The sequence below is a fragment of the Mobula hypostoma genome, chromosome 28 (assembly GCF_963921235.1).
Source record: "Mobula hypostoma chromosome 28, sMobHyp1.1, whole genome shotgun sequence".
Classification (NCBI taxonomy): domain Eukaryota; kingdom Metazoa; phylum Chordata; class Chondrichthyes; order Myliobatiformes; family Myliobatidae; genus Mobula; species Mobula hypostoma.
The window spans coordinates 31144704-31171076 of record NC_086124.1 but is presented as its reverse complement, the minus strand read 5'-3'; the positions used below and the strand labels follow the sequence as shown (position 1 = coordinate 31171076).

Here is a 26373-nt window from a genome sequence, read left to right as displayed (position 1 = left end):
TAGCCCACTTCTGCATCCTATCAATGTCTCTTTGCAATGTTTAACAATCCTCTACACTATCTACAACACAACCAACCTTGTGTCGTCTGCAAACTTGCCAACCCACCCTTCTACCCCCACATCCAGGTCGTTAATAAACATCACGAAAAGTAGAGGTCCCAGAACAGATCCTTGTGGGACACCACTAATCGCAATCCTCCAATCTGAATGTACTCCCTCCACCACCACCCTCTGCCTTCTGCAGGCAAGCCAATTCTGAATCCACCTCGCCAAACCTCCCTGGATCCCATGCCTTCTAACTTTCTGAATAAGCCTACCGTGTGGAACCTTGTCAAATGCCTTACTAAAATCCATATAGATCACATCCACTGCACTACCCTCATCTACATGCCTGGTCACCTCCTCAAAGAACTCTATCAGGCTTGTTAGACACGATCTGCCCTTCACAAAGCCATGCTGACTGTCCCTGATCAGACCATAATTCTCTAAATGCCTATAGATCATATCTCTAAGAATCTTTTCCAACAGCTTTCCCACCACAGACGTAAGGCTCACTGTTCTATAAATACCCGGCCTATCCCTACTACCTTTTTTGAACAAGGGAAAAACATTCGCCTCCCTCCGGTACCATTCCCGTGGACAAAGAGGACATGAAGATCTTAACCAGAGGCTCAGCAATCTCTTCTCTCGCCTCGTGGAGCAGCCTGGGGAATAGTCCGTCAGGCCCCGGGGACCTATCTGTCCTACTGTATTTTAACAACTCCAACACCTCCTCTCCCTTAATAGCAGCATGCTCCAGAACATCAACCTCACTCATATTGTCCTCACCATCATCAAGTTCCCTCTCATTGGTGAATACCGAAGAGAAGTATTCATTGAGGACCTCACTCACTTCCACAGCTTCCAGGCAGATCTTCCCACCATTATCTCTAATCGGTCCTACCTTCACTCCTGTCATCCTTTTTTTCTTCACATAATTGAAGAATGCCTTGTGGTTTTCCTTTACCCTACTCGCCAAGGCCTTCTCATGTCCCCTTCTTGCTCTTCTCAGCCTCTTCTTAAGCTCCTTTCTTGCTTCCCTATATTCCTCAACAGACCCATCTGATCCTTGCTTCCTAAACCTCGTGTATGCTGCCTTCTTCCTTCTGACTAGATTTTCCACCTCACTTGTCACCCATGGTTCCTTCACCCTCCCATTCTTTATCTTCCTCACCGGGACAAATTTATCTCTTACATCCCGCAAGAGATCTCTAAACATCGACCACATGTCCATAGTACATTTCCCTGCAAAAACATCATCCCAATTCACACCCGCAAGTTCTAGCCTTATAGCCTCATAATTTGCCTTTCCCCAATTAATTTTTTTTCCCTGTCCTCTTTGATTCTATCCGTTTCCATGATAATTATAAAGGCCAAGGAGCAGTGGTCACTGTCCCCCAGGTGCTCACCCACTGAGAGATCTGTGACCTGACCCGGTTCATTACAGACACAAAATTCCCTAAAAGTGTGGTCACAGGTAGATAGGGTCGTAAAGAGAGCTTTTGGTACATTGGCCTTTATTAATCGAAGTATTGAGTATAAGAGCTGGAATGTTATGATGAGGTTGTATAAGGCATTGGTGAAGCCGAATCTGGAGTATTGTTCTCAGTTTTGGTCACCAAATTACAGGAAGGATATAAATAAGGTTGAAAGAGTGCAGAGAAGGTTTACAAGGATGTTGCCGGGACTTGAGAAACTCAGTTACAGAGAAAGGTTGAATAGGTTAGGACTTTATTCCCTGGAACGTAGAAGAATGAGGGGAGATTTGATAGAGGTATATTAAATTATGATGGGTATAGATAGAATGAATGCAAGCAGACTTTTTCCGCTGAGGCAAGGGGAGGAAAAAAACAGAGGACATGGGTTAAGGGTGAGGGGGGAAAAGTTTAAAGGGAACATTGGGGGGGGGGGCTTCTTCACACAGAGAGTGGTGGGAGTATGGAATGAGCTGCCAGGCGAGGTGGTAAATGCGGGTTCTTTTTTTAACATTTAAGAATAAATTGGACAGATACATGGATGGGAGGTGTATGGAGGGATATGGCCCGTGTGCAGGTCAGTGGGACTAGGCAGAAAATGGTTCGGCACAGCCAAGAAGGGCCAAAGGTCCTGTTTCTGTGCTGTAGTTTCTATGGTTCTATTACCTAGTACTAGATCTAGTATGGCATTCCCCCTGGTCGGCCTGTCCACATACTGTGACAGGAATCCATCCTGGACACACTTAACAAATTCTGCCCCATCTAAACCCTTGGAACTAATCAGGTGCCAATCAATATTAGGGAAGTTAAAGTCACCCATGATAACACACCTATTATTTTTGCACCTTTCGAAAATCTGCCTCTCAATCTGCTCCTCTGTATCTCTGCTGCTACCAGGGGTCTATAGGATACCCCCAGTAGAGTAACTGCTCCCTTCCTGTTCCTGACTTCCACCCATATTGACTCAAAAGAGGATCCTGCTACATTACCCACCCTTTCTGTAGCTGTAATAGTATGCATTTGTCATGTAAAAGACAAATTCAATTTACTGCACTAATTTAGGAATCGTAAAGCACCGGGCCTCCGGTTACAAGTGATACTTATTTGAAAGTGAAATAACGTTAAAAGTAGTGTTCCAATTAATTTATGTTATGGAGAAGGAATGTATGACGTTCTGCTGTGAAAGCGTAAACGAAAATAAAAGAAGATGTAAGTCCGTAAACATGAGGAAATCTGCAGATGCTGGAATTTCAAGCGACGCACACAAAAAAGTGCCGGTGAACGCAGCAGGCCAGGCAGCATCTATAGGAAGAGGTAGAGTCGACGTTTCGTGCCGAGACCCTTCGTTAGGACTAACTGAAAGAAGAGATAGAGAGAGATTTGAAAGTGGGATGGGGAGGGGGAGATACGAAGTCAGCGCAGGTGTTCAGCGAAACGGTCTCCCAGCCTGTCCGCCAGAGAAAGCAGGATCTCCCAGTGGCCACACATTTTAATCCCACGTCCCATTCCCATTTTGATATGTCTATCCACGGCCTCTTCTACTGTCAAGATGAAGCCAGACTCAGGTTGGAGGAACAAAACCTTATATTCCGTCTGGGTAGCCTCCAACCTGATGGCATGAATATCGACTTGTCTAACTTCCGCTAATGCCCTCCCCTCCGTACCCCATTCGTTCGGTATTTATTTATTTATCCATCTATTTATCTATTTATTTATTTATTTATTTATTATCTATCTATCTATCTATCTATCTATCTATCTAGCTATTTATTTCTTTATTTGTGTGTTTGTTTATTTATTTATTTATTTTTTCTCTCTTCTTTTTCTCACTCTGTCCCTCTCACTATACTCCTTGCCTATCCTCTGGGCTTAACTCCTCCACGTTTTTTTCTCCCTCGGCCTCCCGTCCCATGATCCTCTCATATCCCTTTTGCCAATCAACTGTCCAGCTCTTAGCTCCATCCTTCCCCGTCCTGTCTTCTCCTATCATCTCGGATCTCTCCACCCCTCCCCCTCCCACTTTCAAATCTCCTACTATCTCTTCTTTCAGTTAGTCCTGACGAAGGGTCTCGGCCCGAAAGGTCGATTGCACCTCTTCGAAGAGATGCTGCGTGGCTTGCTGCCCTCACCAGCAATTATTTGAGAAAATTTAAGTTGTTGTGATTTCTGTGATGAACAGTTTCCATTTTGCTCTAACACAGCGTATAGAAATAGCTTACGTTAATTGTTTGTTCACCGGGCTGTCGCTGATGTGACTAATAAGTTGGTAACGTTAGCTGGGCGATTGCAGTATCCTCTCCTTTATAAACGCGTGCAAAGCAATCACCAGTAGCTTTCGTCAGTCGGAACGGTATAAGCTGATCGCCACCTTACACGGAAAATGGAATATCCAGCAATTTACTACATACAGAGTATTTTTTATCCTGTGCTGACTGCGATTGGTATCCCCAGTAAATAACTGCAGTATGCCTGCGGCTTCTACTTACTCTCTCTTCTGCACGGCAATAAACTCGCCGTAAAGCGTGCTTTACATATCGTTACTCATTGCTGCTATCTTTGCCAAATATAACATTGAGTTAGAACTAGTACTTATTTTGTTTCTGCATTTTGACTTGCACGACCTTACAAAGCATGAACGGTATGTATCTTTCAAAGTCTGATTCGGTACCAGTGCCGAAAACTGAAGCTTTACAGGGACGAAGATAACTCTTTACCGTCACGACAACATTTCCGTGGAGATTTCGGTCAGAGTCGTAGAGCCATTGAAAAGCACAGCACAGCACAGAAGCAGGCCATTCGGCCATGCCGAATCCACTTACACTGCCTACTCCCAACGACATGCACTGGGACCATTGTTCCTTTCGACAATAATGCACCAATTATGAGAAACAGAATACACAGGTCCCATTTTCACTTGAGGACTTGCTCTGCTTCTAATCTTAACTCCGCTGTTTCCTCTACGCACATGCGATAGGTAAGATGAAATAGACTATCCGGGCCCATTATGTTCCCAATGTCCGTGCTCCGTTCGGCGTTATCTGCCACAGTGATCGACCTATCGCGATGGACTCGTCGATCAGCAGTCCTCTGTTTTAAAATCCGTTCAAACTGCTGTAAATTTGCCGACTCCTCTGCTACTCGGATATTCCCTTGGTCTCAGGTATGAGGGGAAAGTGCGAATTGTCTGAATACTTAATGAATTGATGCTAGTTTAACTATGCAAATCAAGTCAATGGATCGGATTTTCGTAGGCTTCAAACTAACTCCTTTTTCCTTCCTTGCAGTTAATTTGTTGGCTATTCTGATCCTTTGTCGTGGAAAATGCGGACTCTCCAAATGCATCACACGTTACCTGGTGACAATGGCAACAGCTGATTTAATGGGTGTTATTTTTGGCGTTGTACTCGAGCGGCTCAATAATATTTATGTTTTTGCTCATCACTCCGATTTGCGCTACGAGGCTTGTGTTTCGGCTCGCACTTATGGACTGTTCTGTCTGGCTAACGGTGACTTTCACATTTGATCGATGTATTGCAATTTGCAGTCAAAAGCTGAGGAAACGATTTTGCACCGAGAGGACGGCGATTATAGTGGTAGTGATTGTGGGCATAGGGAGTTGTTTAAGGTATGTTCCATTTTACTTTTCAGCAGATCATTACGCGATTATTGACAAGTTTCCATGGCGCTGTATTGGCAGAGCAGATTACTTTACTTCACCAGTCTGGAAAGTTTACCAGATGTTTAATTGTATCATTACACCTTTATTGCCAATCGCTTTAATTGTATTGTTCAATGCTTTAACAGTCACGCAGATTACAGCGGCAAACAGAGTACGCCGAGGACTCCGGAGCAGCAATGACAATGAGAAGGATTCAGAGGTGGAGAACCGGAGAAAGTCAATGATTTTGCTGTTCACTCTATCAGCCAATTTCATTTTATTGTGGATCTCCTTTATAGTCTCCACCTTGATGTGGCAGGCTCAAAATTACTTTTATACGGACAGATACGCTAATTCTACGTCGTTTATCGTGCAAGAGTTTGGGTTCATGTTACAATTTCTCTGCACCTGCACCAACACGTGTATCTACACACTATCCCAGAGGAAATTCAGCGAAGAGATGAAGAAAGGACTGAAACAACTGGTCACATTGAATGGCCAACTTTGTAGATAAACGGAAGTAGAAATGTATGTTTTGAATTGAGGTCACAGAAATTTTCTGAATTATGGTCCGAAAAATTGACCATAAATTTGCGTATCAAGGTACCTGAAGATTGGAAGCTTGTTGTTGCAACAAGATTAGCGAACTGAATTTCCTGGAGTCCCAAAGAGTAAACTGTGATTTTTTATATCGGCAGATTTCCATTTAAGATGATTGGATTCACACCGCATTCTTGGCCAACGAATCATGCGATGCTTGCGTGATGCATATATTGGTAGAATTATATTCTAATTGACTGATCACGATCCACTAAACATACTTGCACATTCTGTACGACTGGCTGAACAATTTACCTTTGATATAATAATCCTGTTTCCGGTAAAGTGACTCCGGTTCTATGTATCGGACCCCTGTTGTTCAAGTTTCCAGAATTGAGTTAACACACTTTCTCCTGAAAAAGGGAAGTATACAACAGATGGCAAATGGACTCCTGGTCTGACACGCAAGTTGTCCTTTCTTGCAGTCCTTATGAAAGGAGTTGGTATCAAAAACGAATCTGCGACTTGAACCTCAAAATAAGACATCGCTATATTTTTCGAGCGATGCTATGATTTATCTGATCGATGTGGTCTCATTCCACTAACTTAGTCGTGCCAAAGGTAAGCTCTATGTCCAAAATCACGATTCAAATTTGGTGGAATATCCCTGACTTTGTAGCATGTCCGTTTGTTTCCCATATTTTAAACACACACATATTTCTTTATATTTCCATCAAAAATATGTATTTTAATTAGCCAGTTATCACCGAAGTTGTCAGCAGAATAAGATCAGTGTAATTCGAAACAGAGATGATTCCGGAATTTTCCGGGCATTGTCTTCATTAGAATGGGTGACGATGGAAATCAGTGTCAAAGAATTAACGTCTGAGACCTGACGATAGGTCTTAGACCAGAACGATTACTTTACTCTGTCTCTCTCTTCACAGTCCCAGTTCACCGTCTGTGTTCTTTTCCGCTCTGTTTCAGATTCCACTTTCTGTCGGTTGATCCGGCTCAATTAGATTTGCCGGGAGACTAATTGCATTTGTTTATTTCAGAGGAGTTTCCCTTCAATATTATGGCCAGAAACGTTCTTTAAACTCTAGAATGACAAAGCTTTTATTTTCGCATATATCGTGATTAAATTGCATGAATGTGCATCATATGATAGTATTACAATATAGCAGTTATTTGTATTTCCGCACAGCCCTGGTATTTCCCATAGGTCAGGGATACAGATTATTTAGCGATGCAGCAACGATCGGCCCCTTCCTGCTCAACGAACCGCGCCAACCAACAACCAATCCATGCATGTCACCCGAGCCTCATCAGAAAATATTTTACAATTAGAAATCAACCAACTAACAGTGAGGTCTTTGGACTGTGGGAGGAAAGCGAAGCATCTGGTGGAAGCCCAAGCGGCCACACTTTCCTACGAAGAACACCAGACTCCGACGCTCCCAGTCTTCATAGTGCCGCGCTAACCTCCACGCTATCATCGTGTCAAATTGATGGGCGTCTTTTTTTTTCAAGAAGTTAATGGTGTTACCAATGAATCAGGGTGTCTTCAAGGCGTGAATGTGTTTCAAGTACTTTCTCTACGAGAATGTCTAGATTGCTTACGCATTGGTTCAATATAAAAACGCAAACACGAGGAAATCTGCAGATGATGGAATTTCAAGCAACACACACAAAAGTTGCTCGTGAACGCAGCAGGCCAGGCAGCATCTCTAGGAAGAGGTAATGTCGACCTTTCGGGCAGAGACCCTTCGTTCACCAGTAACTTTCTTGTGTGTTGCTTGGTTCAATATAGTTGGTCAGTGAAAAGAGCGTTGTTAATTTTCTTTTTTTAGCCAGACGCAACGTTCTTTGCTTCAAGCAACACGGTAATGGTATTTCCTCTTTGAGTCCATTATAAAGTAAGAAATGTTGCTGTTAATTGAAATAAAATTGTAACAACAGGCAACCTTCTTCCATTTTTTCCAGGTTTACTCGTTCAGATTGGGTTGGTTGGGAGACTAACGACGCTTGTTCATTTCAGTGGAATTTCCCTTCAATATTATGGCGAGGAACGGTCTTCCATCGTTAGGTTGATGCATATCGTGAGAAAAATGCGTAACAGTACATCATGTATCTGTAGGGAAACATAACAGTTTCTGCACAGCGCCTGAGAGTTATATTCCTTTGTAATGTACCATCGGCACCTCTGCAGAAATGCTACAATTCAGAGGTACAGATTATTTGGAGATCAGCCCCTTCCAGCCCAACAAACCGCGCCAGCCAGCAATCCACCAATTTAATCCTAACCAAGTCACAGGACAATTTACAATTACCAAATAACCTCCTAACCGGTAAGATTTTGGACTGTGGGAGGTCAGCGAAGCACGCGGAGGAAGCCGATGAGAAAGCAGGATCTCCCAGTGGCCACATATTTTAATTCCACATCCCATTCCCATTCTGATATGTCTATCCACGGCCTCCTCTACTGTAAAGATGAAGCCACACTCAGGTTGGAGGAACAACACCTTATATTCCGTCTGGGTGGCCTGCAACCTTATGGCATGAACATTGACTTCTCTAACTTCCGCAAATGCCCCACCTCCCCCTCGTATCCCATCCGTTATTTATTTATATACACACATTCTTTCTTTCTCTCTCCTTTTTCTCCTCTGTCTCTCTGACTATACCCCTTGCCCATCCTCTGGGTTTTTTCCCCCTACCCCGCTTTCCTTCTCTCTGGGCCTCCTGTCCCATGGTCCTCTCATATCCCTTTTGCCAATCACCTTTCCAGCTCTTGGCTCCATCCCTCCCCCTCCTGTCTTCTCCTGTCATTTTGGATCTCCCCCTCCCTCTCCCACTTTCAAATCTCTTACTAGCTCTACCTTCAGTAAGTCCTGAGGAAGTGTCTCGGCCCGAAACGTCGACTGTACCTCTTCCTAGAGATGCTGCCTGGCCTGCTGCGTTCACCAGCAACTTTGATGTGTGTTGCTCGTCATTGAACATGACAGAAAGTCTTTTACTTTCAAAATGGGACTCTGCTTTTACCATTTCCTCTGAGGCTACAAATGACCAGAATGGATCCATCTTTTCGCTTATTTTCTCTTTGGAAATTTTGTGGAAAATTTTCCAAGCTGCTATAACATTATTGTTTTTTCATTTTACCACTATCCCAGACTGTGTATCGAACAATATCTATTGCTGAAATGCCAAATTTCTCCACCCGTCAAAACCATTGCTTTATAGGCAACATGCTTATTCGATTATATTTAACTAAAAAAAAGGAAACGTTAAAATAGAAGGTAAAGCTACTTGTCTGATAATCTGGACCATTTAACAGCAACAATGAGGAATAGCTGTTAGGTTCTCACAGCCATTACCGGCCGACCTTTTCCCTTTTAATTTTTTACCAAAACTTAACACGTATTTAGACCATAAGAGCAGAGGAAATAGGAGTATATTTATTTTATTTGGTCCACCGAGTTTGCTCCGCCACTTAATCATGACTGATCCTTTCTTCCCGTCCTCAGCCCCACACTCAGGCCTTCTCCCCAGAACCTTTGATGCGGTATCCAATCAAGAATCCATCAAGCTCTGCCTTAAAAACACCCAGAGACCTGGCTTCCGCAGCTGCCTGTGGTAATAACTTCCACAATTTCTCCACTTCTGACTGAACAAATAAGTCCGCAGCTGTGTTGTAAGTGGACAGCCCTCGCTCCTGAGGCTGTGCCCTATTGCTCTAGACTCTCTCATCATTGGAAACATCCTTTCCACATCTACCCTGTCTAGGCCTTTCAAGATTCGAATGTTTATAACGCGATGCCCCCTCATCCTTCTAAATTCCAGCGAGTACAGACCCAGAGCTATCAAACGTACGTCGTATGATAACGCGCTCACTCCTGAAATTCTCCTTGTGAACCTTCTCTGAACCGTCTCCAAAACCAGCAGATCTTTTCTCAGATGAGGAGCCGGAACTGTTCACAATATAAAGCCTCATCATCGTATCCCTGCTCTTGTATTCCAGACCACTTGAAATGAATGCTCGCATTGCATTTGCCTTCCTCACCAGCGACTCAACCTGCAAGTTAATCTTTAGAATGTTCTATACAAGGACTCCCAAGTCCCTTTGCATTTCAGGCTTAGCATTGTCTCCCATTTAGAAAATAATCTGCACATTAATTCCTTCTACCAAGTGCATGGCCAGGCATTTTTCAATATTGTATTTTATTTGCCACTTTCTTTCCCATTCCCCTTATCTGTCTAATTCCTTCGGCAACCTTCTTGTTTCCTGAACACTACCTGCCTCTACACCAATTTTCATATCATCTGAAAACATGGCAACAAAGCCATCTATTCCATCATCCAAACCATTGATATAAGCATAAAAATAAGCGGTAGCGAAACCGACCACTGCGGAACACCAGTAGTCTCTAGCAGCCAACGAGAAAAAGAATCCTTATATTCCCACTTGTTGTTTTCTACCAATCAGGCAATTCTCTAACTGTGCCAGTAATTTTCTTGCAATACCACAGGATCTTAACTTGGGAAGCAGGCTTATGTGTAGCACTTTGTCAAAGGTCTTCTGAAAGTCCAAATATAGAAACTCCACTATATCCACTTTATCAATCCTATTTTGTAATCTCCTCAAAGAATGCCAGCTCTTTCAGGTAAGACTCTCTCTGAAGGAAACCATGCCGACTTCATCCTATCTTCTCCTGTGTCGGCAAGTACTCAATAACCTCATCCTTAACAATTGAGTCCAACATCTTCTCAACCTCCGAGGTCAGGCTAACTGCTCAATAATTTCCTTTCTGCTGCCTTCCTCCTTTCTTAAAGAGTGGACTGACATTTTCAGCTTCCGCTCCTGCGGCCATGCCCGAGTCCAATGAATTTTGGCTACCCCTTTCATAACCCTACGGTGCAGTTCAACTTAAGCGAGTGACTTTTGTACCCTTAGGTTTGTCAGTCTTTTGATCACCTTCTCCCTTGTAATAGTAACTGCACTCACTCCTCTTCCCTTGTGACCTTCAACATCTGGCACACTGCGAGTCTCTTCCACAGTGAAGACGGATGTAAAATACTGATTCTGTCCATCTGTCATCTTATTTCTCTGGACTTCCTTTCTAGCCGTCATATATCCAGTCTTCCTTGCGTATTTTATGCTAAATTCTTAAATGTGAACTACATATCGTTTAAATGGAGATGGAATCGTTACATTGCCTTCGAACTCCGTTTTGCTGAGATCAAACAATAAAGTAAATCACCTTCGTTTATTGCGTACAGAATGGATTTATACTGTGCTCGGTAGCCTCTGATAGGGTTTATCTAATACCCCTTAGCATTACTGACTTACTGCCCATTACGCTGCATGGGCAGCAATGAAAGTCCTCCATCTGTGCCTGTCTATATCGTGGAACACTGATGTAGAAGCCGTCTTCATTGCTGTTTCCATAACAATTTTATAACCAGTCAGGGTTGTTAACCATGAGCTGAAGCCAGAACCCAGAAGACCGGAGGACCACTCCTACTGTGTCTTATACACTTTGGCCTGTTGGGATCGGATGACCCTGTCAAGAGCCTAAGCACAAGACCCTGACTCCAACCGACATAACTCTCCGGGTCATCGAGTCTCCGAACCCTAGGACAAGGCTGTGGTTCGCATGGAAGCGTCTTTCACAATTTGATATGAAATAGTTTGGTAGTTTGTTTTCTCTTAAGATGATGTTTAAAAGGACCACGCAAAGTTCTTCATCTACGCGGTTACAACAAACTTCTGGCACTCTCTTTTGATTATTACATCATTGTTCACATACTTTTAATTACCCAGTTTATCCTCCTATAACGCAGCACTGTACGACTATAAATAGCCATCACAATTCTGTCGTCTTTTTATATATCCTGGGCCATCCAGAAAGGTTCAAATTTATCGTCAAAGTATACAGCTCTGAGACTATTCTCCAGGTAGACATGAAACTAAGAATGGAATGATCATCAACCCCCAAATCGCTCCTCCCTGGCACAAAAAAAAATGAATAAAAACGGAACAGGCATATTGACCTCCAAACCCCTCCCTCCGGTACACAAACAAACTCGAGAAAGTTCCAGGAAAAACTCGGATAATATAAAACTATAATGCTACAGCAAGCCGATAGCCTGAGGCCATGTCAAAATGCAGAAAACCTCTGTAACATTCTCGTGGCACAGCGGCAGGCCTTCCCTTCTGGGAGGGAGAGCATTCCCAACAGAGATGAAAAGACAATCTCCCCACTCTGGTTGCAGAGACGTTTCGCCACGATCAAAAGACAAGCAGCCGGCACCCATCTTCCTCATTCTTCACGTTGCCTCAATCTGCCTCGTGTCAGTAATCCGCGAACAATGCAAGCGTTAATCGCTCGTACCCCATCCCGTGGCCTTCTCGCCACGAGGTTCCCGAAAGCTTAAACCCCTCGAAGTCATTTTCTGAACCTCCTTTGAACCCTCTCCAGTAGCAGCACGTCCTTCCTGAGATAAGGGGCCCAGACCTGCTCACAATACTTCAGGTGAGGTCTCACCAGTGCTTTAAAAAGCCTCAACATTACATCCTTCCCTCATATTCTAGTCCTTTTGAGATCAATACCATATGGCGTTTGCTACCCTCACCACCGCCTCAGCCTGAAAATTAACTGTACAAGAATCCTATATAAGGACTCCTTTTTGAATCTTCGCTCAATTTAGCAAATTGTTTCCCCTTTTATTTCATCTACCAGAATGCATGACCATAAACTTTCCGACACTATATTCCATCTGCTACTTCTTTGCCCACTGGTATCCCTCTAATCTACACAAACAAATCTATCCAAGTTATTCTGCAGCCTCTTCATATCCTCGGAACTTACTGCCCTCCGCCTACCTTTTTATCGTCCACATACCTTGAGAGAAAACCATTAATTCCATCACCCAAGTCATTGACATATGAAGTAAAAAGAAGCGGACCCAGCACAGACCATCTGGAATACTACTGGTCACCAACAGCCAAGGAGAAAACGCTCCCTTTATTCCTATTCATTGCATGGACTCTTAACTAATTAAACAGTCTCATGTGTGGTCCTTGTTAAGTTCCTTTAGAAAATACAGGTACACAACAAAAACCACCGGTACTCCTTCGTCTATTCGGCCTATTATGTCTTCAAAGAATTCTAACAGATTTGTCAGGTACAATTGTTTTTCAGGAATCCATGCTGATTACGGGCTATTTTTTTTTAGATTATGAGGACACGCAGTTCTCTTTTATTGTCATTTAGTAATGTATGCATTGAGAAATGATACAATATTCCTCCGATGTGATATCACAAAACATAGGACAGACCAAGACTGAAAAAAACTAATAAAACCACATAATTATAACATATAGTTAGAACAGTGCAACAATACCATGATTTGATGAAGAACAGTCTATGGTACAGTAAAAGAGTTCAAAGTTTTTCAAAAGTCCCACATCTCACGCAGACGGGAGAAGGAAGAAAACTCTGCCTGCCATGCCCGTCCACAGTCCCACTCTGAGTCGTCCGAAAACTTCGAGCCTCCGATCAGCCCTCCGACACCGCGTACCGAGCACCATCTCTATCCGAACGATTTGACCTCAGTATCGGTCAGGATTAGCAGGCAAATTCGGGGATTTTGAGGGCTATCCCTCCGGAAGATTCTCGATCGCGCAGTAACAGCATCAGCGAAGTGGGGTTTCAGAAATTTCTCCAGATGTTCCTCTGTGCTTTCGCGTCCGTCTCCATCAAATCAGAATTGTCCACGGCCCCTATTTAACGGATACGATATCAGTTTCACCGGAGAGCTGCGCGCGCCCAGCGCTCTGCTATCGCCCCCTCCCGCCTCCCTTTCAACATGTGCCTTCAAGCACGCCGAAACCACATCCTTAACAATCGACTCCAACGTGTTCCCAACCACCGAAGTCAGACTCGCAGACCCGCAATTTCCTTCGTTTGCGTCTCTCCTCTGAAAGGTTACCGTGACATTCGGGAACATAAAAACCTGCACCTCCTGTTACAACTGATACTTATTTGACAAAGATAATGAAATTAAAAATAAGCTTCTTAAGTTTTGTGTCATAGAGAAGGATTTTGCGACATCCGTTTTTGAAAGCCTAAAAACGTAATTTGTTGTGATTTCCGAAATTATCGATTTCCATTTCGTTGTGACACAATGAATAGAAATAGTTTACGTTAATTGTTTAATCACTGGGCTATCACTGATGTGGCTAGTAAGCTGGTAAGATTAGTTTGGAGATTGCAGAATGCTTTCCTTTATCAGCGCTTTTAAAGCAATCACCAACACATTTCGGCAGTGGAAGCGTTATAACCTGATCGTCGCCACACGCGGAGAATGGAATATCCAGCAATTTCCTATATAGAGGGTGTTTATTATTCGGTACTGACCGCTATTGGTATCCCTCGTTATTAACTGACTGGAGTATGTGTGCAATTTCTTCCTGTTCTATCTGCTGCTCTGTATTATATTCGCCGTAAAAATCCACTTCATGTAGTGCGTTGTCTGAAGAGGTATTTCGGATTGATCAGGTTTCAAACATTTCTTCTTCCGGCCGTTTTATTGCCGGTTAGTTTCTCAACTGTTAACAACTGAGTTCGCACTAATATTAATCTAGTTCCAGCAATTTCCCTCGCCCGACCGTCCAAAGCATGAATGCTATATGTCGTTCTGAATCTGAGTCGGTTTCAATGCGCAAAACCGAAGCTTTACAGCAAAGAATACTTACCGTCACCACAATATGTTCACGGAGATTTCTGGTTTATGCAGGAAACTTAGTTATTGTCATATAAAACCATAGCACAGAAACAGACTGTTTGGAACATCCATGATGAAAGAATTTAAACTGCCTGCTTCCTTCGACCTGCATCGGGATTCTAGTTCTGTTACACAATCACGCAACAGCTGAGAACTCATTTTAAAAATAATTGTCGAGTTATACTTTTAATTGCAACAATAACCAACCAAAAACATGACTCTCAGTTCTCCCTTTAGGACTTGTTCTTTTCTGGGCATAATTTTAACTCTGAGGGTACCTGGACTCATAAGTGTGAAATCAGAGGGAACAGTCTATCTGCATCCGATTATATTCCATGTATCAATGCTCCGTTCATCTTTATCAGCTACAAAGCTTGACCTATTCCAGATGGCTGCGTTGTTTAACATTTCTCTGTTAAGTATACCGTGGACTGCGGGATCGCACTACAAACTGCTGGAAATTTGCCTACTCAGCTGTTACTCGGATCCTCGATTGGCCTCAAGCATGAGTGAAAACCCCGGAGAATAGTATAAGCATTTTACGGATCGAAACCTGTTTAAGCCGGGATGGAATCAGAAGGATGGCTTCCCTTTAGTCTGCGAACAATTCTCTGCATGCAAATTAAATAAAATGGATCTGTCATAAGGGGGTGGCTGGGAACGGACTCAAGTGCAAGACACAGACACTGAAGTACTAGGGACAGGACTAGGATACAGGGTGAGGGCTAGGACATTGACACGAAAACCGGGAACCCGGAACAGGACTGCACCAGAGAGCTAGAAGCCCGGGCTTGAACTCCGAGCCAGAGACTGGACAAGGACCCAGTACCTGGGTCTTGCCTCTGGCTCGGACCCCAGAACTAGGCAAGGACGAGACTTGGCTGGCAGGCAGGACGAGGCTGGAGTCTTCAGGCTTGAGGCGAGGCTTGAGACGAGAGGCTTGAGGCGAGGCTGGAGACCAGAGACTTGAGGCGAGGCTTCAGACCAGAGGTTTGACGCTTGGGGTCTTGAAGCTTGTCTTGGGGCGAGGCTTGTGGCTTTGTGTCTTGAAGCTTGGCTTGGGTCGAGGACCGAGGCTTGGGGTCTTGAAGCTCGGCTTGGGGCAAGGACCGAGGCTTGGGGTCTTTGAAGCTTGGCCTGGGGAGAGGCCTGACGCTTGGATTGTGTCCATCTCTGAACCTTCGATGAGGACGGGCTGTTGGACCTCTGTTTCCTCCTACTGAAACTGAATAACTTTCGATGAGGTCACCCTCCATTCCTAATTCCAGTGAATACAGGCCCACAGTCAACAAACGCAATGCATATGACCAGTCATTCATTCCAGGAATCGTTACCAGTGTCTGCACATCCTTTCTAAGCTAAGAGGCTCAAACCCACTCACAATACTTCAAGTGAGGTTTCGCCAGTGCTTTAAACACCTTAAAGACTATATCCTTGCCTTCATATTTTCTTCCCTCATCACCGCCTCAGCCTGCAAATTAACAGTTTAGGAATCCTGCACAAGGAACCAATAAGTGACTTTGCGCCTCCCCTTTTTGAATGTTATCTCAATGTAGAAAATAGCCTGCACTTTTATTTCATCTACCAGAGTGCATGGCCATAAACCTTCCGACAATGTATTCCAGTTGCCACTTCTTTGCCCATTCGCATAATCTATCTAAATAATTCTGCAGACTCTCCACTTCCTCGAAACTTCGTGCTCTTCCACTTAGCTTCGTATCTTTCATAAACTTTTCAACAAAGCCATCACTTCCACCACCCAGATCATTGGCATATAACGTAAAAAGAAACGGACCCAGCACAAACCATGTGAAATACTAGAGGTCACCGGTAACAAAGCAGAAACCCTCCCTTTCTTCCTATTCTTTGATTCAGTGCAGTCAGCCACTGCTTTATTCATGCTGATATCTTTCCTGTAATAGTATTGGCTCTTAACATATTGAGCAGCTTCAAGCGTGCACCTCGTCACGTGATCCACTGATTCACCTTTGCCTGTCCTGAATGTTATGTCTTCAAAGAATTCCAACAGATTTGTCAGGCATGATTTTCCCTTGAGGAATCTATACTGTTTACAGCCTACTGCATCATGTGCCTTCAAGTACTCCGAAACCGTTCCTTAACTATCCACTCCAACATCTTCCCACCGCTGAGATCAGACTAAAGAGCTTATAATTTCCTTTCGTATGCCTCTACTTCCTCTTGGAGGGTGGCGTGGGATTTGCATATTTCCAGTCTACAGGAACCATTCTAGAATCTAGTGATTTTTGAATGATCATTACTAGTGCATTCACAATCTCTTCAGACACCTCCTTCAGAACCCTGGGAATAACACAATCTGATCCAGATTCTCAAGGAACGTTTCCCTAGTGATAGGAAGTGCACATATTTCTAACCATTGACTGTCTTGAATTTCCGACGCACTAATTGTGTCTTCTACAGTGAAGACTGATGCAAAGTACTTACTCAATACGCCCACCATTTCCTTTTGTCCTATTACAACCTGTCTAGTATTGCTTTCCAACGATCCGATATCCACTCTTGCATCTCTTTTAAAGTTATGTATCTGAAAAAACATGTGCTATTCCCTTAATATTATTGGCTGCTTACTTTGGAATGCTATCTGAAGCTTCTTCATGACTTTTTGTTTTGGTTTTTAATAGCAACCCAATCCTCTAACTTCCCAGACAATGCTGCATTTTATGCATTCTCTTTGGCAACTAAGATGGCTTTGACGTATGTTGTTATTTACGGCTGTGTCAGATTGTCTTTAGAATACTTCTTCCTCTTTAGGATGTATATAGCCTGTGTCTTTAGTATCGCGTTCAGAATTTCCAACCATTGATACTCTGTCGTCATCCGACACTTCCGTCACCTGTCCTAACCGAATTCGCAATAGGAGATCTAATACTGCATCCTCTCTAGTTGGTACCTCCACAAATTGATTTAGAAAATTTTCCTGAACACATTTTACAAACTCTAACCCGTCTAGATTTCTATCAGTATGGGAGTCCCAATCAATATGTGGAGAATTAAAATCCCCCACTATCACAACCTTATGTTTCTGCAGTTGTCTGCCATTTCTCTGCAGACTTGCTCCTCTAATTCCCGCTGACTATTGGGTACTCTATAATACCACCCCAATAATGTGGTCATACCTTTCCTGATTCTGAGCTCCACCCATATGGCGTCGGTAGACAAGCCCTCTAATCTGTCCTGCCTGAGCACTGCTGTAACATTTTCCCTGAGTAGTAATGCCACCCCCCACCACCCTTCATTCCTCTGCCTCTATCACGTCTGAAGCATCGGAACCCTGGATCATTAAGCTGCCAGTCCTGTCCCTCCTGTAGCCAAGTTTCACTAATAGCTATAATGTCGTAATTCCATGTGTCAATCCATGCTCTCAGCTCGTCAGCCTTCCCCACAATACTCCTTGCACTGAAATAGACACACCTCAGAAGATTATTACCACCACACACAGCCCTTCTATTTGTGACTTTGTATGAACTTTTAACATCATTGATTCTCACCCCAGCTCCACTATCTGCTCTGGCACTCTGGTTCCCATCCCCCTGCAAATCTAGTTTAAACCCTCCCCAATAGCACTAACAAACCTCCCTGCAAGGATATTTGTCCCCTTGTAGTTCAGGAGTAACACGTCTCTCTTGTGCAGGTCCGACCTGCCCCAGAAGACGTCCCAATAATCCTGAAATCTGAAACCCTGCCCTCTACACCAGTTCGTCAGCCACGTGTTCATCCGCTAGAGCATCCTATTCTTACCCTCACTGGCACGTGGCACAGGTAGAAATCCTGAGATTGCCACCCTCGAGGTCCTGCTTTTTAATTTCCTACCAAGCTTTCTATGCTGACTGTTCAGGACCTCCTCACTCTTTCTTCCTACGTCATTGGTGTCGATGTGCACCATGACATCTGGCTGATCACCGTCCCACTGCAGAATGCTGTGCACAGGATCAGAGACATCCCTGACCCCGGCACCCGGGAGGCTTAAAACCATCCGGGATTCTCTGTCACGACCACAGAGCCTCCTGTCTGTACATCTAACTATCGAGTCCCCTATCACTAACGCCCTCCTCTTCTTCCACTCTTCCTTCTGTACTGCAGTGTCATAACGCGGGGGGGGGGGGAGGGGGTGTCGCTGGGAGCAACCCAAATGCAAGACACAGACTAGGAACAGGACTAGATGTGTCAAGAAAGCAAGGGAAGTGAGGAAGAAACGACGCTGGACGAGACTAGGTTCAGGGCCTGGGCTAGGACTAGACTAAGTAAGCGGGACCTGGACGAAGAAGAAGGAACTTGGAACCTGGACAGGGACTCCGAGTCACAGACTGGATAGCAACACGGAACCTGGGTCTTGACTCAGGCTCGGACCCCGAATCCAGGCGAGGACAAGACATGGCTACAGGACTGGACGTGTCCAGGCTACGGGACTGGATGAGGAACTCCTGCACAGGACGAGAGCACAAAGCCTTGGCTTGGACTAGACGAGGTACCTGGACGTGGCTTGGACTAAACGAGGTACTCCTGCGTTGGGCGAGGCACAAGGACAGGACGAGACCCCAAAGCTTTGACTTGGTCTTGGGAGACAGGAACGCAGAACACAGAGCCTTGATCTTCGGAGACAGGAACGCAGAACACAGAGCCTTGATCTTCGGAGACAGGAACGCAGAACACTGAGCCTTGATCTTCGGAGACTGGAACGCAGAACACAGAGCCTTGATCTTCGGAGACAGGAACGCAGAACACAGAGCCTTGATCTTCGGAGACAGGAACGCAGAACACAGAGCCTTGATCTTCGGAGACAGGAACGCAGAACACAAAGCTGCGACACCCCCTTAGGAACAGGACGCATGGCTGGGACTCATACACAGAATGCTGAACACGACGAGACGGTTCCCAACACAAGGTAGCGGCAAATGGCCGGAGCTACCAAGCGAAGGCGTGGACACAGAGATAGTTCCAAACAACGATAGACAGTTCCTTATATAGACATAGCAAGGTTCCAGTCTTGCTCCGGCTGTAGAACTTGATAGCGACACCGGGGAGGACGCACGCGTGGTTGCAGGCAAGTCTTCAGGCTAAGTTTTCAGGCAGATGTTCCAGGCAAGGCTTCAGGCAAGGGTTCAAGCAAGGCTTGAGGAGGAAGGTGAAGGGAAGGAAAGGGAACAGTCCAGCAACTGAAGCTCAACCCAGGAGCTATTTATGTAGCCAGCCCGAAATGAGAATCATGTGCCTCAATTAGGGCACCAACAGAACAAGGGAAAATAGTAAAATCTTGAATATGGATCGATGGGCCGGACCGTGAACCGGAATGCGGACTTCATGGACCTCATGACATGCAGAACCAGACTCAGTGCCAGAGATCCGGCTGCCGCAGCTTGTCTCAGGTAAGTCATGACCCCCAACAGTATCCAAATCGGTATCTTGTTGTTGAGGGGAATGGCCACAGGGGAACACTGCTCTGCCTGTCCTTTCCCCTTCCCTCGCCTGACGGTAATCCAATTACCTGTGCACTGCTCCTTTGGCGTAACTACCTCCCTAAGGTTACTGTCTATAAACTCCTCATTCTCCCGAATGATCCAGAAGTCACCCAGCTCCTGCTCCAGTTCCCTAACGGCGGACAGGATTAAGGAAAACCGTAAGGCATTCTACAAGTATATGAAGAGCAAGAGGTTAAGACGTGAGTGACTAGGACCGATCATATATAACAGTGGAAAAGTGTGTGTGGAACCGGAGGAGATAGCCGATGTACTTCATGAATACTTTGCTTCAGTATTTACTTCGGATAAGGATCTTGGCATTGTAGGGATGACTTGCAGTGGACTTAAAAGCTTGAGCATTTAGATATTAATGAAGAAGATGTGCTGGAGCTTTTGGAAAGCATCAAGTAGGATAAGTCACCGCGACCGGACGGGATGTACCCCAGGCTACTGTGGGAAGCGAGGGAAGAGATTGCTTAGCCTCTGGCAATGATCTTTGCATCATCAATGGAGAAAGGGACAGGTTCCGCAGACTTGCAGGGTTGCAGGTGTTGTTCGCTTAATCAAGAAAGGAAGGAGAGATAGCCCAAGAAATTAGAGACCAGTGAGTCTTACTTCAGTGATTGGTAAATTGATGGAAAAGATCCTGAAAGGCAGGATTTATGAACATTTGGAGAGGCACAATATGATTTGGAACAGTCAGCATGACTGTGTCAAAAGCAGGTCGTGCCTTACGAACCTTTGAGGATATGAATAACCACATTGATGAAGCTAGAGCAGTTGATGTAGTGTATATGCATTTCAGCAAGGCATTTCAGAAGGCACCCCATGAAAAGCTTATAGAGAAAGTAAAGAGGTCCATGGGGACATCGCTTTGTGGATCCGGAATTGGCTTGCCCACAGAAGGCAAAGAGTGGTTGCAGACGGGGCATATTGTGCATGGAGGTCGGTGACCAGTGCTGTGCCTCTGCGATCTGTTTTGGGACCCCTCCTCTTGGTGAATTTTATAAATGACCGGGATGAGGAAGTGGAGGGATGGGTTTGTAAATTTGCTGATGACACAAAGGTTGGGGATGTTGTGGATAGTGTGGAAGGCTGTCAGAGCTTACAGCGGGACATCGACAGGATGCAAAACTGGGCTAAGAAGTGGCAGATGGAGTTCAACCCAGATAAGTGGGAAGTGGTTCATTTTGGTATGTCAAATATGGTGGCAGAATATAGTATTAATGATAAGACTCTAGGTGGTGTGGAGAATCAGAGGGATCTTGGGTTCCGAGTCCATAGGACACTCAAAGCTGCTGCGAAATATTTACCGGACATGTCTAATTGATAATTAAGCCGGATTGTCGTCTGGAGAGAACATAAGCAGACGCGACGGTGTTTTATGGAGATGTAATAAAGCAGTGAGAAATTACGCAAGCAAGAACAACTTATGATTTTATGTTGTTTCTCTTCTTATAATGCATTAGGTGTAACAACAAGGCGCCTTTAAGCAGATAAGGGAAGTATCGCTCGTAGTTTTGGAACTCATTGAGAGATATCTGTTTTTTTTTTGCCGATACGTTGCTAGAGTTTTGGGGAAAATGTGATACATTCGGCAACTTGGAAAATATTTTATAATAACAATGATTACTGTCTTAGAATATCACAAGTACAAGTAATGACCACAAATACCAGCGGTGAGATGGGAGACGAATTAGTACTTCTGTGCAAGAGGATTCTGGCGTTTCAAACCGAAGGATACAGTTTTCTGCCGGCAAAGGCTATCAAACTGTCCGATGTGTACAGAGAGTTTAACGAAAGATAACTCGTTACATCCTTCACAGCTGACCCCATATCTGCACGGACCTAAAGTTATATAAATACTCTAACAAGTTAACAAGTTATTTTTCTTCCAAATGAACTATTACTTCGGCGTCTGTATATAACTCCTATCGCGGGCATTTTACATTTGCAGTTCCTTAGCTTCACCCATAGCGATTCAACCCCGTCTGACCTTATGCCACCTCTTTCTAATGAATTCATTTCATTTTTACCAACAGAGCCACGCCAGCCCCTCTTCCTACCTCTTGGCCCTTTCCATAGATCGTGCAGATTTGGTCATTAAGCTGCCAGCTAAAATCTTCTTTCAGTCATGATTTAGTGATGCTCACAAGGTCCCGCCTAACAATCTGTAACTGTGCAACAATTCATCGATCGTATTCCAAATACAGCATGCACTGAAATAAAACCCCTTCAGTCCGGTCTTCGCCCTTTTCGATTTTGTCTGCCTTTTGCATTGCTACTTATCCTGTTGACTACAATTTTGCACTATCATCAGCCTCTTGCTAGGAGGTTCACTACACTCTGCCTCTGTTTGTAAACCAACTATCAGCACTATCACTCCGGTTTTCAATGCCCTGCCAAATTAGTTTACTCATGTAAAAGACAACTTCAATTTACTGCACTAATTTAGGAATCGTAAAGCACCGGGCCTCCGGTTACAAGTGATACTTATTTGAAAGTGAAATAACGTTAAAAATAGTGTTCCAATTAATTTATGTTACGGAGAAGGAATATATGACGTTCTCCCGTGAAAGCATAAACGAAAATAAAAGAAGATGTAAGTTCGCAAACAGGAGGAAATCTGCAGATACTGGAATTTCAAGCGACGCAGACAAAAAGTGCCGGTAAATGCAGCAGGCCAGGCAGCATCTACAAGAAGAGGTACAGTCGACGTTTCGTGCCGAAGCCCTTCGTCAGGACTAACTGAAAGAACAGATAGTAAGAGATTTGAAAGTGGGATGGGGAGGGGGAGATACGAAATGAGCGCAGGTGTTCAGCGAAACGGTCTCCCAGCCTGTCCGCCAGAGAAAGCAGGATCTCCCAGTGGCCACACATTTTAATCCCACGTCCCAGTTCCTTTTCGATATGTCTATCCACGGCCTCTTATACTGTTAAGATGAAGCCACACTCAGGTTGGAGGAACAAAACCTTATATTCCGTCTGGGTAGCCTCCAACCTGATGTTATGAACTTCTGTTAACGCTCCAACTCCCCTTCGTACCCCATTCTTTCTTTCTTTCTTTCTTTCTTTCTTTATTGATTTATCCATCCATCCTCCTATCTCTTCTTTCAGTTAGTCCTGACGAAGGGTCTTGGCCCTAAACTTCGACTGCACCTCTTCCAAGAGATGCTACCTGGCCTGCTGCGCTCACCAGCATTTTTTTGAGAAAATGTAAGCTGTTGTGATTTTCTTGATGAGCGGTTTCAATTTCGCTCTAACACAGCGTATAGAAATAGCTTACGTTAATTGTTTGTTCACCGGGCTGTCCCTGATGTGACTAATAAGCTGGTACTGTTAGCTGGGAGATTGCAGTATCCTCTCCTTTATAAACGCGTGCAAAGCAATCACCAGTAGCTTTCGTCAGTCGGAACGGTATAAGCTGATCGCCACCTCACATGGAAAATGGAATATCCAGCAATTTACTACATACAGAGTATTTTTTATCCTGTGCTGACTGCGATTGGTATTCCCAGTAAGTAACTGGACTATGCCTGCGGCTTCTACTTACTCTCTCTTCTGCACGGCTTAAACTCGCCGTAAAGCGTGCTTTACATATCGTTACTCATTGCTGCTATCTTTGTCAAATATAACAATTGAATTAGAACTAATATTTATTTTGTTTCTGAATTCTGCCTTGCACGACATTACAAAGCATGAATGGTATGTATCGTTCAAAGTCTGATTCGGTACCAGTGCCGAAAACTGAAGCTTTACAGGGACGAAGATAACTCTTCACCGTCACGACAACATTTCCGTGGAGATTTCGGTCAGAGTAGTAGAGCCATTGAAAAGCACAGCACAGAAGCAGGCCATTCGGCTATGCCGAATCCACTTACACTGCCTACTCCCAACGACATGCACTGGGACCATTGTTCCTTTCGACAATAATGCATCAATAAAGAGAAACAGAATACACAGGTCCCATTTTCACTTGAGGACTTGCTCTGCTTCTAATCTTAACTCCGCTGTTTCCTCTACGCACATGCGATAGATACGGAGAAATAGACTATCCGGGCCCATTATGTTCCCAATGCCCATGCTCCGTTTGGCGTTCTCTGCAACAGTGATCGATCTATCGCGATGGATTCGTCGATCAGCAGTCCTCTCTATAAAAAGCCGTTCAAACTGCTGGAAACTTGCCGACTCATCTGCTACTCGGATCTTCCCTTGGTCTCAAGTATGAGGGGAACGTGCGAATTGTGTGAATACTTAATGAATCAATGCTAGTTTAACTATGCAAATCAAGTCAATGGATCGGATTTCGTAGGCTTCAAACTAACTCCTTTTTTTCCTTCCTTGCAGTTAATTTGTTGGCTATTGTGATCCTTTGTCGTGGAAAATGCGGACTCTCCAAATGCATCACGCTTTACCTGGTGGCAATGGCAACAGCTGATTTAATGGGTGTTATTTTTGGCGTTGTACTCGAGCGGATCAATAATATTTATGTTTTTGCCAGCTTTCTGCTCAGCACTCCGATTTGCGCTACGACGCTTGTGTTTCGGCTCGCACTAATGGACTGTTCTGTCTGGCTAACGGTGGCTTTCACATTTGATCGATGTATTGCAATTTGCAGTCAAAAGCTGAGGAAACGATTTTGCACCAAGAGGACGGCGATAATAGTGGTTGTGATTGTGGGCATAGGGAGTTGTTTAAGGTATGTTCCATTTTACTTTTCAGTGGATCATTACGAGATTATTGACAACTTTCCATGGCGCTGTATTGGCAGAGCAGATTACTTTACTTCACCAGTGTGGAAAGCTTACCAGATGTTTAATTGTATCATTACACCTTTATTGCCAATCGCTTTCATTGTATTGTTCAATGCTTTAACAGTCACGCACATTATAGCGGCAAACAGAGTCCGCCGAGGACTCCGGAGCAGCAATGACAATGAGAAGGATTCAGAGGTGGAGAACCGGCGAAAGTCAATGATTTTGCTGTTCACTCTATCAGCCAATTTCATTTTATTGTGGATCCCCTTTATAATCTCCACCTTGATGTGGCAGGCTGAAAATTACTTTTATACGGACAGATACGCTAATTCTACGTCGTTTATCGTGCAAGAGTTTGGGTTCATGTTACAATTTCTCTGCACCTGCACCAACACGTGTATCTACACACTGTCCCAGAGGAAATTCAGGGAAGAGATGACGAAAGGAGTGAAACATCTGGTCACATTAACTGGCCAACTTTGTAGATAAACGGAAGTAGAAATGTATGTTTTGAATTGAGGTCACAGAAATTTTCTGAATTATGGTCCGAGAAATAGACGATAAATTTGCGTAGCCAGGTGCCTGAAGATTGGAAGCTTGTTGTTGCAACAATATCAGCGAACTGAATTTCCTGGAGTTCCAAAGAGTAAACTGTGATTTTTTATCGGCAGATTTCCATTTAAAATGATTGGATTCACACCGCATTCTTGGCCAACGAACCATGCGATCTTTGCGTGATGCATACATTGGTTGAATTATATTCTAATTGAGTGATCAGCGATACACTAAACACACTTGCACATTCTCCATGACTGGCTGAACAATTTACCTTTGATATAATAATCCTGCTTCCGGTAAAGAGAGTCCGGTTCTATGTATCGGATCTCTGATGTTCAAGTTTCAAGAATTGAGGTAACACGCTTTCTCCTGAAAAAGGGAAGTATACAACAGATGGCAAATGGACTCCTGGTCTGATACGCAAGTTCTCCTTTCTTGCAGTCCTTATGAATGGAGTTGGTATCAAAAACGGATCTGCGACTTGATCGTCAAAATAAGACATCGCTATATTTTTCGAGCGATGCTATGATTTATCTGATCGATGTGGTCTCATTCCACTATTTTAGTCGCGCCAGAGGCAAGCTATATGTCCAAAATCACGATTCAAATTTGGTGGAATATCCCTGACTTTGTAGCATGTCCGGTTGTTTCCCATATTTTAAAAACACACATATTACTTTATATTTCCATCAAAATAATATGTATTTTAATTAGCCAGTTATCACGGAAGCTGTCAGCAGAATAAGATCAGTGCAATTCGAACCAGAGATGATTCCGGAATTTTCCGGGCCATTGTCTTCATTAGACTGGGTGACGATGGAAATCAGTGTCAAAGAATTAACGTCTGAGACCTGACGATAGGTCTTAGACCAGAACGATTACTTTACTCTGCCTCTCTCTTCACAGCCCCAGTTCACCGTCTGTGTTCTTTTCCGCTCTGTTTCAGATTCCACTTTCTGTCGGTTGATCCGGCTCAATTAGATTTGCCGGGAGACTAATTGCATTTGTTTATTTCAGAGGAGTTTCCCTTCAATATTATGGCCAGAAACGTTCTTTAAACT

The 26373-nt window shown here is 44.1% G+C and overlaps 1 protein-coding gene across 1 annotated transcript; it reads left to right on the top strand.

Moving 5' to 3' along the window:
* Window positions 1–19806: 19806 nt before the first annotated feature.
* LOC134338981 (probable G-protein coupled receptor 139) lies at window positions 19807–25243 on the top strand. The gene is made up of 3 exons (XM_063035202.1): window positions 19807–19904; window positions 24107–24219; window positions 24345–25243. Exons 1-3 carry the CDS (start codon window positions 19807–19809, stop codon window positions 25241–25243), a joined length of 1110 nt encoding a protein of 369 aa, XP_062891272.1.
* The last annotated feature ends 1130 nt before the right edge of the window (window positions 25244–26373 follow it).